We start from the raw sequence: 12,919 nt of genomic DNA on the forward strand, positions 1-12,919 counted from the left end.
GCCCTCCATGGAACTGATGTTGACAGCCCTGCTCTAGTCTCAGGATGGGGAAGAGAGAGACATAACCACTATGGCACAATGAATGACCTACAGCCCTCAAATTCAAATCTGCACCCTCGAAGCCAGTTCCCCTGCTTTTTTTCATTGTTCCCCACTAACCAGGGACTGATTTATACCTGGGGTGGGTGCAATTCATTATCAGGGAGAACAGAAATGCAGCAGGCTTCGGACCTCGTAGGGTAAGAGTTGAATTCTCCTGATATACAGTAAAATCTCCAGTTCCTTATTGTAACCTGGGTGTTTGACTGTTGAGTCAGTCAACAACGCTACATTGTTGCTTCCGTGTTTGGCAAGACAAAGACAACAGACTTCCCTACAGCTGAAACACACAACTCCCCAGGCTACGTTGAAGAACTACTGAGCAAAGATTCCCTTGAAATATTTCCACCACACATTCCAGGCTATGTTGAAAAGGTTCAAACATCTATCTATCTAACGTCAGGTATAGAGCCAGTGTTGAATGCTGAGTGTCTGTCATCTGAGTAGTCTATGGCCTCCTGGTATGGTGACTATGGTGACGTTTTGCATATGTTCCTTTCTCTGCTCTCCCAGTGCAAAAATGCTATCCTTCAATCTAGGTTTTACAGTTCTATATCTGCTTCTCTCTATCAAAGAGAGAACAACTAGACCTGTTCAACATCTATGCTCTTTTTGCTATGTTTTGCTATGTTTTCACTCTGTTTTCCAGTTCTATACCGGCTTTTCTCTGTAATAGATATAGGACAACTAGAACAGTTCTATTTACATGGTCTCTATGCGCTCCCTCTACTTTTCCCTCTATGTTTTCTAGTTCTATCTGCGCTCCAGTGTGTAACTACTCCAGTGTTTGGATTGGTTGGATCCAGATGAAGACAGAACATTGAAAGATACTGTAGTAGTAATGACATGTTTCTGTGTGTGTGATGTCCTGAGCTTCTCTCTCCAGATCTAAGATCAGCTTCCTCCACCAATTCCAACATTAACCATGCTAAACGGGACCCAAGATCAGTGTCTAAGGGTGCATTCCCCCTACACCGAGCTTCTCCTTTCAGTGCTTCACTATCCATATGTTCTATCAGCCTTTACTCATGTTATTCCCAGTTCCAGTCATATTCCCAGGATAGTTATCCCAGTTACACCAGTCATATTCCCAGGACAGTTATCCCAGTTACACCAGTCATATTCCCAGGACAGTTATCCCAGTTACACCAGTCATATTCCCAGGACAGTTATCCCAGTTACACCAGTCATATTCCCAGGACAGTTATCCCAGTTACACCAGTCATATTCCCAGGACAGTTATCCCAGTTCCAGTCATATTCCCAGGACAGTTATCCCAGTTACACCAGTCATATTCCCAGGACAGTTATCCCAGTTACACCAGTCATATTCCCAGGACAGTTATCCCAGTTACACCAGTCATATTCCCAGGACAGTTATCTCAGTTACACCAGTAGGATAACATTGTTTATCTGAGAACAGTTTCCATAGTCAACCCAGTCCATTCCAGTGAAAATATCCACATCCAAGCTTTGCGTTGTCTCTTAGAAATAGATGGCCTCAAGCACCATTTTGGGCCAATAAGATTTCAGTTTTATTCTCAGCAACCAATCATAGTCAAGCTGTAGAGAGGGGCGTGTTTCATGGCATCTAAATCAACCAATCAATGGCTGTTGCAGCAAGCGATCTAATAATATCCGCCGAACACCCTCCTTAACTGTCCAATCGGTAGCCAGTGTTCAAAGTAGGCGGGGCTAGAAGTATACAAGTCAATGGCTGATGGGAGATGTAGTTTGCTTAGCTCCTTTTTCAAAGGTTACATCACTTTACTTCCAGTGTTAAACATCCAAAACAACCTCCTTTCTAAGGAGAGTCTCTGTCTGAGATTGTCTATTGTCTTGATATTGCGGTTTAAATAAAGCTAGCAGAGTTTTTATAGAAAGATGCTACATAGCGGTCACCAGCCATTCTGGGGTGCAAAGATTGACACAGCCTGCAGTAATGTCTGTTAGCCAGCAGTAGAGTCCAGAATGCTGCCCAGTCTCCAGTGTCCATCCTGAGGTTCCATAGCCAGGCAGTATCCCTCAGTATTCATTAGGGCACACAACGTTTTAAAAAACAGGAAATTAGGGTTCATTCCATGTTGTGTGTGTGTCCCTGTTTCAGTCCGTTTTCTTCCGTTTGGTGCCTAATGAACACGACCCTGGGTGAGCCCGGTAGACACAGTCGACCCAGTTGCCTGTAGAAGAGAGGTAGAGGAGTTAGATAGTCTCTCATTCTCAAGCTTTTCATTCTCTCCCCCGTCCATACTATGTCTGACATTTTAATATCTACACTCTCGATTTATCTTCCTTTCTCTCCCTCTTTCTCTCCCGCTGTCTCCCTCTGTCTTTCTTACCTTTCCATCTGTTGGTCTGCCTCCCCCTTTCCCCCTCCTCCTCCTCCCCCTCCTCCCTCCTTCCTTACCATCTCTCTCTACATGATCATGATTCGGAGGGCAGCCTTGCTGATGCGGCTCCGATGTTTCCTCCTCCTGCGTCCGCGGGAAGGGCCGGGTCTGAACGGGCCCTGGGGGCTTTGGGGGGGGGGACGGGGGCTGGGGGGACCACCCTGGGGCCCTGCTGGAGGACAACGTGGGGGCACTGGACGAGAGAGAGAGGGGAGAGAGGTGGAAGAGGGAGAGAGATAGAGAGAGAAGAAAGGAAAGAGGGAGAGAGAGAGAGAGAGAGAGAGAGAGAGAGAGAGAGAGAGAGAGAGAGATGCATTGTGTTAGATAACATAAAATAGTCAAGGACAGTGTAATGTAATCACCTCTGAGGCGTCTGTAACAATGTCTGTAACTCCCATCACGTTTGCGACCGCTAGGAACCTGTTTTAACAGGAAGCGGAAGTTCAGGTCCCATGTTGCAGGGGGAGGGAAAGAATGACAGGACACATATGCTCATATAATCATACATGTGGTCTACGACAGTCAGGACCACAAAAGAAAACAGGTCTACTTCCTCTAACAGCCTCTTCCCCTAACGTCAACTCTCACAGGCATACATAGTTACTGACCCACAACATGCACACACACACACACACACACACACACACACACACACACACACACACACACACACACACACACACATGCAAACACATGCATTCGTGCACACAGGCACACACACACGTGCACACATACATACACACACACACACACACACACACACACACACACACACACACACACACACACACACACACACTCAACACACCCCACACACACACACACACACACACACTCAAATTCCCAAATACCTGGTCTTTGTGTGGTGGTGGTTTGTGTTCGAGACTGACGATGGTGAGGATGATGATGGTCTTGATGAGGAAGATGAGGATGAGGAGGATGATGCTGTTGTTTCTGGCCCAGTTCTCTCTGTAAGAGTTCTAGAAGTTTCTTCCTGCTCTCCTCCTCTGTGACAGAGTCACCCTGATTGGTCAACTCTGAGCCTCTGTGTTTGTGATTGGTCGACTCTGAGTGTCTTTGTTCCTGATTGGACAGCTCTGTCTGGCTGTGTCGCTCTTTGTCGTCCTCCTTTCTGTGATTGGTCACTTCTGTCGCTGCCTGTCTCTGACTGGTGACCTCTGTATCCTTTAGTCGTCTCTATTGGCCACCTCTGTGCTTGGAGTCATTATCACCCGGTCGGTTCTGTGTTGCTGTGGACCAGTTCTGGTTTGTGATTGGCTGGTTGTTTTGTGTCAGGTGGACCGCTGCTGTCGGATTGGGGAGCGTTGTGTTTGTATTGAGTCCTGAGCGCTGGCTCTTGACTGTATGGTTGGTACTGTTGTTGCTGATGTTGTTGATGTTGCTGTTGTTGATGTTGTTGTTGTTGATATTGTTGCTGTTGTTGTAGATATTGTTGTTGTTGGTAGTACTGTTGTAGTTGTTGCTGTCTTCCTATCTCCTGTGTCCTCTCTGTGTTATCAATGTGTTGCCTCTCTCCTGTGTTGGGCTGTGTGTCAGTGTGTGTGCGGTGGGGTGTTTGTGACCCTCTCTCCTCCCCTCTCCCCCCCTCATACCCACTGCCATGCCCTATAGGGAGCTCAGAAGAGGGACCCGTCTGTGTGTGTGTGTCTGTGTGTGTCCCTACCTGCATCCCTGCCCCTGCCATTGGGTGTGTTTGTGTGTGTGTCCCTGCGAGTGTGTGTCTCCCAGGCCCAGTCCCCACCAGAGTGTGTGTCCGTGGCTGTGTGAGTGACAGGGGTGTACTTGTCTGCCACTGTCTCCCAGCTGCCCCCTGTCATCCACATGGAACCTCTGATTGGCCTTCATGTCGTCATGGCGATGGAGGTCTTCGAGAGGGAGGGAGGTTTGGGGGTGAGTCGGGGGAAGGAGGGGGAGGGAGGTGGACCTGGCTGCAGCTGTGGCCGAGGGGTGTGTCTGGCAGCGGCAGGAGGCGTGGTCCCACTGAGATCACCGCCTTGTCGTAGTGGGGTCTCTTATCAATGCTGAATCCTTGTTACCTGGGGGTGAAAGGTCGCTTGTAAATCTGATGAGGTGATATGCCTACTGGACATATCCATGAATGTTTATATATAGGCCTACATATGTCAGTGTAGCTTAGACTAGGTGTGTATAATTTGTATAGGTATATCCATGTATACAGGTGTATATGTACCTGTAGATAGTGTATATTGGTGTATATGTACCTGTAGATAGTGTATACAGGTGTATATGTACCTGTAGATAGTGTATATTGGTGTATATGTACCTGTAGATAGTGTATATTGGTGTATATGTACCTGTAGATAGTGTGTATAGGTGTACATGTACCTGTAGATAGTGTATATAGGTGTATATGTACCTGTAGATAGTGCATATAGGTGTATATGTACCTGTAGATAGTTTATATGAACCTGTAGATAGTGTATATAGGTGTATATGTACCTGTAGATAGTGTATATAGGTGTATATGTACCTGTAGATAGTGTATATTGGTGTATATGTCCCTGTAGATAGTGTATATGTCCCTGTAGATAATGTATATAGGTGTATATGTACCTGTAGATAGTGTATATGAATCTGTAGACAGTGTATATAGGTGTATGTGTACCTGTAGATAGTGTATATAGGTGTATGTGTACCTGTCGATAGCATCGGGGTATATATATACCTGTAGATAGTGTATATAGGTGTATATGTACCTGTAGATAGTGTATATAGGTGAAAGTGTACCTGTAGATCGTGTATATAGGTGTAAGTGTACCTGTAGATAGTGTATATAGGTGTAAGTGTACCTGTAGATAGTGTATACTGTGTAAGTGTGGGGACACACTGCAGTAGGCGGTAATGTGTGTACACTTTTAGAAAAAAAGGGTTCCAAAGAGGTTCTTCAGCTGTCCCCATAGGAGAACCTTTTTTGGTTCCAGTAGTTGTTCAAAGGGTTCTCCTATGGTTGTAGATAGCATCGGGGTATATATATACCTTGAGATAGTGTATATAGGTGTATGTATACCTGTAGATAGCATCGGGGTATATATATACCTGTAGATAGTGTATATAGGTGTATGTATACCTGTAGATAGAATCGGGGTATATATATACCTGTAGATAGTGTATATAGGTGTATATATACCTGTAGATAGAATAAGGATGTATGTATACCTGTAGATAATCAGGGTATATATATACCTGTAGATAGTGTATATAGGTGTATGTATACCTGTAGATAGCATCGGGGTGTATATATACCTGTAGATAGTGTATATAGGTATATATATACCTGTAGATAGTGTATATAGGTGTATGTATACCTGTAGATAGCATCGGGGTGTATATATACCTGTAGATAGTGTATATAGGTTACCTGTAGATAGTGTATATAGGTGTATGTATACCTGTAGATAGTGTATATAGGTATATATATACCTGTAGATAGTGTATATAGGTATATATATACCTGTAGATAGTGTATATAGGTGTATGTATACCTGTAGATAGTGTATATAGGTATATATATACCTGTAGATAGTGTATATAGGTGTATGTATACCTGTAGATAGCATCGGGGTGTATATATACCTGTAGATATCGTGTCTGAGTCACCATGGGGACGCACTGTAGCATTCTGGTGTTACAGCAGCCAGAGCAGCGCTTGCACCTCCACACACACGGCGGCCACAACAGGAAGTTGGCGTTGCGTCGGTCAAGCATGGCTCTGGTGACCTCCATGACCTCTGTCCTGACCTTACACACCGCCTGCTGGGCTGGCTGGGCATCTACTGGGGGAGGAGGGGAGGGAGGGAGAGAGGGGGAGGATGTTAGACTACATCATGACCTCTGTCCTGACCTGTACACTTTCAGAAAAAATAGTTCCAAACGGGTCCCCATAGGAGAACACTTTTTTGGTTCCTGTAGAACATGTAGAACCCTTTTGGATTCCATGTAGAACCCTCTGTAGAAAGGGTTCTACCTGGAACCCAAAAGGTTTCTACCAAGAATAAAAAGTGTTCTTCAAAGGGTACTCCTATGGGGACAGCCGAAGAACCATTTAAGGTTCTAGATGGCACCTTGTTTTCTAAGAGTCTACAACACCTGCTGGGTCTTCGCTGGAGAGAGATTATAGTTATTATTCTTAAATGAATGTGTTCCTTGAATTGAATTCAAATCGAGGGAGACAGATAGAGATGGAGGTGGGAAGAAATATATAGAGAGAGAGAAACACAGAGAGAGAGAGCGAGAGAGAGACAGAAGGACAGGTACAGTAGACAGACTAACCTAGGTTTCTCCTGTATCTTCCATGGGTGTCATTTGAATGAATCTCATTGGCCGATGGTTCATCTGGCTCCACCTCTAAAAGCAAGAAAAGAAGGAGAGAAAGAGAGGGAAGGAAGAAGAGAACACAGGAATGTTAAGTCATTCAGTCAACCACCTGCATTCAACCATCTTTTCTCTGTTCTATTGTGTAAAGTGTGTATTGTGAAAGTAACTTCTGTCAATGAATCATTGTATGCATGGCTTTCTATGAAGTCCTCTTCGCTTGCTGATTACTGTCATTTTGACTAATGGTAAGAGTCTGAGTGTGTTAGTCTGGGTCGGAGAGATAATCATTGTTCACCACACAAAGGAAATGTTTTTTTTTCTAAAACAATCACAGTCTATTTATTGCTGCAATATGTCTGAGCTGTCGGGAATGTGTATAACTGGAGATATGAGTGTTTAAATATAGTGGTGTGTGTGTGTGTGTGTGTGTGTGTGTGTGTGTGTGTGTGTGTGTGTGTTCCGAAGGCGTCATATCTTGCCGTGTTAGGCATAATGGTCTATAACTAACTAATAAATGTCTGTGTTTGTGTCTGAAAAATGTTTATGATATAGAACAGATATTGCATTGTGCCTTATTGTATTTCAGTCAACATTTCTGTAGTCTAGACTATTCTCTTTTCTTTCTCTCAAATAGCTATTCTTTCCCTAACCGTGATGCAATCTTTTCCCTTTCTCTTTTCCCCCTCTATAGACGAGAATGGCCTGTCTAAAACCCCCCCACAACCACATGTTAACCTGGCTTTGATCTGTCTCACTATATGGCTATTAGTGGGAAAGATAAGTGTCTGTCAGTCAAACTGTCTATGTATTGTATGTCTAGAACTGTGTGTGTGTGTGTGTGTGTGTGTGTGTGTGTGTGTGTGTGTGTGTGTGTGTGTGTGTGTGTGTGTGTGTGTGTGTGTGTGTGTATCTAAGGTCAGAGAAGAACTGGCTAAACATAGTTGGCCTTTGTGTGTGTGTAGGGTGTGGTACGGTGATCACACACACACACAAACACACATGGCCTTGTCTTGTGTCTGAGTCTCTCTCTAATAGTCTAACTCTGTAACTCTGGTCGTCTCTGGTTAAGGTCTCTAATAGTCTAACTCTGTAACTCTGGTTAAGGTCTCTAATAGTCTAACTCTGTAACTCTGGTTAAGGTCTCTAATAGTCTAACTCTGTAACTCTGGTTAAGGTCTCTACTAGTCTAACTCTGTAACTCTGGTTAAGGTCTCTAATAGTCTAACTCTGTAACTCTGGTTAAGGTCTCTAATAGTCTAACTCTGTAACTCTGGTTAAGGTCTCTAATAGTCTAACTCTGTAACTCTGGTTAAGGTCTCTAATAGTCTAACTCTGTAACTCTGGTTAAGGTCTCTAAAGTCTAACTCTGTAACTCTGGTTAAGGTCTCTAATAGTCTAACTCTGTAACTCTGGTTAAGGTCTCTAATAGTCTAACTCTGTAACTCTGGTTAAGGTCTCTAATAGTCTAACTCTGTAACTCTGGTTAAGGTCTCTACTAGTCTAACTCTTGTAACTCTGGTTAAGGTCTCTAATAGTCTAACTCTGTAACTCTGGTTAAGGTCTCTAATAGTCTAACTCTGTAACTCTCTGGTTAAGGTCTCTAATAGTCTAACTCTGTAAACTCTGGTTAAGGTCTCCTAATAGTCTAACCTCTGTAACTCTGGTTAAAGGTCTCTAATAGTCTAACTCTGTAACTCTGGTTCTGGTCTCTAATAGTCTAACTCTGTAACTCTGGTTAAGGTCTCTAATAGTCTAACTCTGTAACTCTGGTTAAGGTCTCTAATAGTCTAACTCTGTAACTCTGGTTACGGTCTCTAATAGTCTAACTCTGTAACTCTGGTTAAGGTCTCTAATAGTCTAACTCTGTAACTCTGGTTAAAGTCTCTCTCTAATAGTCTGTCTCTGGTCAAGGTCAGTAACATTGTATTGTCCCTGCTGGCTCTCTCTCTGGGCCGGCCTCTCCACTGCTGCTGCAGCTTTCCCATGTAAATATTGCCATAACCAGTCAGCACACACACACACACACACACGCACGCACACACGCACACACACACACACACACCTTGCACACACACGGACACAGAAGCATACACACGCAAACACACCCTCCGCTACATTCCTATCGTGCCAACCCTGCTGGGCCACACCTGCATGCTCGCCTCCTCCCCATCTCTCCTGTTATTACTGCTATTATAAGAGTGTGTGTACGTGTGTGTGTGTGTGTGTGTGTGTGTGTGTGTGTGTGTGTGTGTGTGTGTGTGTGTGTGTGTGTGTGTGTGTGTGTGTGTGTGAACATGTGTGTGTGTGTGCAGACTGTTTATGACCATATTTCTATGGGATAGCAGCAGCAGCAGTGAGGTAGGCCCAGAGAGCCTGTGTATTAAAGGCTATAGGAGGGCAGTTTTACCCTGGGAGTCAGTCTCTTGCTCCAGCAGCTGTTGCAGGTCCTCTATAGAAGAGATAGGACTGGTTCTCACCAGCTCTACTAACGATGGTGGGAGAGGATCTCCCTGGGAGAGAGAGAGAGAGAAAGAGAGAGAAAGAGAGGGTGAGAGAGGGTGAGGGGGTGGGAAGAGGAGGAGAGGGGGGGAGGGGGAGAGGGGGATAGAGGAGGGATGAGAGAGAGAGAGAGGAGGAGGGGTGGGAGGAGAGAGAGAGAAAAAGGAGGGGAGGGGGGTGGGAGGAGAGAGAACGAGGGGAGGAGGAGTGATGGGGGAAAGATGGGTGGAGGGGGTGGGTGGAGAGAGAGAGGAGGAAGAAAAATATAAAAGGTTAATATCATCCTTCTTCGTCTCCCTTCCATTCCACCACCTCCAGGCATCATGGTCTCTTTGTCTCATCCAGTTTCACTTCCTTCCAAAAGAGAGAAGTGCCTTACTGTTGTGATTGTTGTTTGTTGTTTGTGTTTATCCTCTCTGTCTGTGTGTTTACCCTAAACACTGCTGTTGTTCCCCCCTGTAACCCTGGAGAACAGAAACTAACTCTTCCTCCTGGTCGTGTCTTGTTTCTCCCCTCTTCTTCCTCTTCTTCTGTCTGTCTGTCTGTCTGTCTGTCTGTCTGTCTGTCTGTCTTCGCTGTCTGTCTGTCTGTCTGTCTGTTCTGCCCTGTCTGTCTGTCTGTCTGTCTCTGTCTGTCTGTCTGTCTGTCTGTCTGTCTGTCTGTCTGTCTGTCTGTCTGTCTGTCTGTCTGTCTGTCTGTCTGTCTGTCTGTTTCTCTATCTTAGTTACTGTCTGACTTGTATTACTTTAACTGTCAACAAAGTAACCTTCAGTATCCAACAGCACACACACACAGGGAGAGATGGCGAGATAGAGAGAGACACTTGTGTCTATATTGCTAGGGGCAATCCTCTTATACAGTATGCCTCTCTATCTTGTCTCAGAATGACTCCTAGTCACTTCTCAATATCTCCCACAGCACAGTAGAATGGAGCCTTAGAGTTATGTGTGGGAGTGTGTGTTCCTCTGAACAGTTACTGTCATGTGCTTGGAGGACTACAACAAATAGTACATCACCCCAGCAACTGTGCTCACACAAATAGACAAACAAACATATCCCATACGTACTGGTTTCACCATCTCACTGTATTTGTGTATAGTATGTGTTAGGACCTCTCTCTCTCTCTCTCTCTCTCTCTCTCTCTCTCTCCGGGTGAGTGGTCTGGACACCTGGTTGAGTTTCACAAGCCTCTGACTGACCCAGTTGCTAATGTAGGACTCACAGGCAGTGTCTCTCAATGCAGCGTGTCTGCTGAATAGCCCAGAAACACTTTTCCATTTACAAGTTGACATGGTGTCATTACATTGACAGTGTAGCGAAAAATAACTACACCTCACCCCAGAGTTCACATAACATCACTGTGTGCTACCTGTTGCTACTAAACAGACAGGCTGCGTCCCAAATGGCACCCTATTCCCTATTTAGTGCACTACTTTAGACCAGGACCTATCGGGCTCTGGTCAAAAATAGTGCACTATATACAGTAGGGAATACGGAGCAATTTCAGACACAGCCTGTGTCTAAATGAGAGTAAAAACAGACCAGGAAATTGCTAGTTAAACATTACAGAGTCTAATGGCTGTCCTTTTCTGAAGACTTAAAAAAAAGACCAGCATTGGAAAATTGCCTAATAATAGAAATACTCTTAGAAAAAAGGGTTCGGCTGTAGGTGAATGCTTTTTGGTTCCAGGTAGAACCCTTTTTGGTTCCAGGTAGAACCCTTTTTGGTTCCGGGTAGAAGTATTTTGGGCTCCATGTAGCACCATCTGTGGAAAGAGTTCTACATGGAACTCAAAAAGGTTCTACCTGAAACCAAAAAGGGTTATTCAAAGTGTTCTCGTTTTAGGTTCTGGATAGCACCTTTTTTTCTAAGAGTGTACTTCTGCAGAAAAGCTAGATCATTCTGAAAGGAATGATTCAGTCACTTCCTCCAGGGATCGTTCACGCCAAAACCAAAGTTATTTCAAATATGGGTTCAGACCTCATAACGTGGTCTAACGTTGAGGTGGAACGACATCCCAAGACATGTAGTGCAGATCCAACTACAGCCCTACAGAGGCCCAGATAAACGGGACTAAAAGAAGGAAGTTAGCTGGTGTCTATATTGGTTTAGGATAGAGGCCTATAGCTGTCACTTTAAGGGGCTCCACTGTCTCTTGGTGTTGATTCATGACCCATAATCCTGACATGACGTTTCCTACACACGGGTCAGATGGTCCGGCATCATATGCCAGTACATCTAACACTGTTTTAAGACTGACTGTCAGTGTGTGTGTGTGTGTGTGTGTGTGTGTGTGTGTGTGTGTGTGTGTGTGTGTGTGTGTGTGTGTGTGTGTGTGTGTGTGTGTGTGTGTGTGTGTGTGTGTGTGTGTGTGTGTGTGTGTGTGTGTGTGTGTGTGTGTGTGTGTGTGTGTGTGTGTGTGTTCAGGGGCCCTACAGAGGGGAAGCCCAGGGGTTCATGGGAAGACAGAACGTGTGGAATGTCAGAGGAGAAAGGTGAGGTGTAATGGAAAGGAATTATGGGGCCAGCTGACTGACGACACACACATACACACACACACTGGTCACAAGAGCGCAAACTTACTTGACTCACAATCATACTGTCGAAAGACCCCCCCACTACACCACTCCATACATCCATACATGCACAGGAACATATGATGACCAGCCAACAAACTAAACAGCCATGTACATCCTGGCCTCGATCCCCTACACTTGGCACAGACACACAGACCAACACAGAAACGCACACACACACCTGTGCTGCAGCCCCACAAACATACTGAGCGGATTCCTGCGCGGTGAGAAACGGAGGGGAGGATGATGGATAGAGAGATCAAATAGAAACGGGAAGAGAAGAGAGGAGATGGGGATTTACAGAGATATCTCTTACCTGCTCTCACGTCAACCTATTCATCTAACAGAAAAAAGAGAAAGAAAGAGAGGGGGCCGGGAGGGAGAGAGAGAGAGAGAGAGAGAGAGAGAGAGAGAGAGAGAGAGAGAGAGAGAGAGAGAGAGAGAGAGAGAGAGAGAGAGAGAGAGAGAGAGGAATACAGGGAGGTGGCATTCAGAAATAGATGGAATGAAATAAACTAATAATCAAATAGTTCCTATTATGCCTCTTTCACCTAAACCTGTCCTGTAGACCTGCTGTCTGTCTGGACTACTGTTTACTGTGTATCTCTGACTCCTATAGACCTGTACTGTAGACCTGCTGTCTGTCTGGACTACTGTTTACTGTGTATCTCTGACTCCTATAGACCTGTCCTGTAGACCTGCTGTCTGTCTGGACTACTGTTTACTGTGTATCTCTGACTCCTATAGACCTGTACTGTAGACCTGCGTCTGTCTGGACACTGTTTACTGTGTATCTCTACTCCTATAGACCTGTACTGTAGACCTGCTGTCTGTCTGGACTACTGTTTACTGTGTATCTCTGACTCCTAAGACCTGTACTGTAGACCTGCTGTCTGTCTGGACTACTGTTTACTGTGTATCTCTGACTCTATAGACCTGTACTGTAGACCTGCTGTCTGTCTGGACTACTGTTTACTGTGTATCTCTGACTCCTATAGA

The 12,919-nt window shown here is 44.9% G+C and overlaps 1 protein-coding gene across 1 annotated transcript in view; it reads right to left on the reverse strand.

Moving 5' to 3' along the window:
* Window positions 1–2,025: 2,025 nt before the first annotated feature.
* Window positions 2,026–12,919, reverse strand: part of LOC106592643 (platelet-derived growth factor subunit B) — a 15,422-nt gene continuing 4,528 nt past the window's right edge. Inside the window, exons 2-9 of the mRNA XM_045713272.1 lie at window positions 9,252–9,354; window positions 6,800–6,874; window positions 6,104–6,300; window positions 4,292–4,489; window positions 3,340–3,399; window positions 2,995–3,001; window positions 2,506–2,681; window positions 2,026–2,278 (exon numbers count right to left, since the gene is read on the reverse strand). Coding sequence (XP_045569228.1) covers window positions 2,515–2,681; window positions 2,995–3,001; window positions 3,340–3,399; window positions 4,292–4,489; window positions 6,104–6,300; window positions 6,800–6,874; window positions 9,252–9,354 — 807 coding nt within the window. The 3' untranslated portion in view covers window positions 2,026–2,278; window positions 2,506–2,514. The remainder of the gene's footprint in view (window positions 2,279–2,505; window positions 2,682–2,994; window positions 3,002–3,339; window positions 3,400–4,291; window positions 4,490–6,103; window positions 6,301–6,799; window positions 6,875–9,251; window positions 9,355–12,919) is intronic.

Source organism: Salmo salar, chromosome ssa02 (assembly GCF_905237065.1).
Source record: "Salmo salar chromosome ssa02, Ssal_v3.1, whole genome shotgun sequence".
NCBI classification, from domain to species: domain Eukaryota; kingdom Metazoa; phylum Chordata; class Actinopteri; order Salmoniformes; family Salmonidae; genus Salmo; species Salmo salar.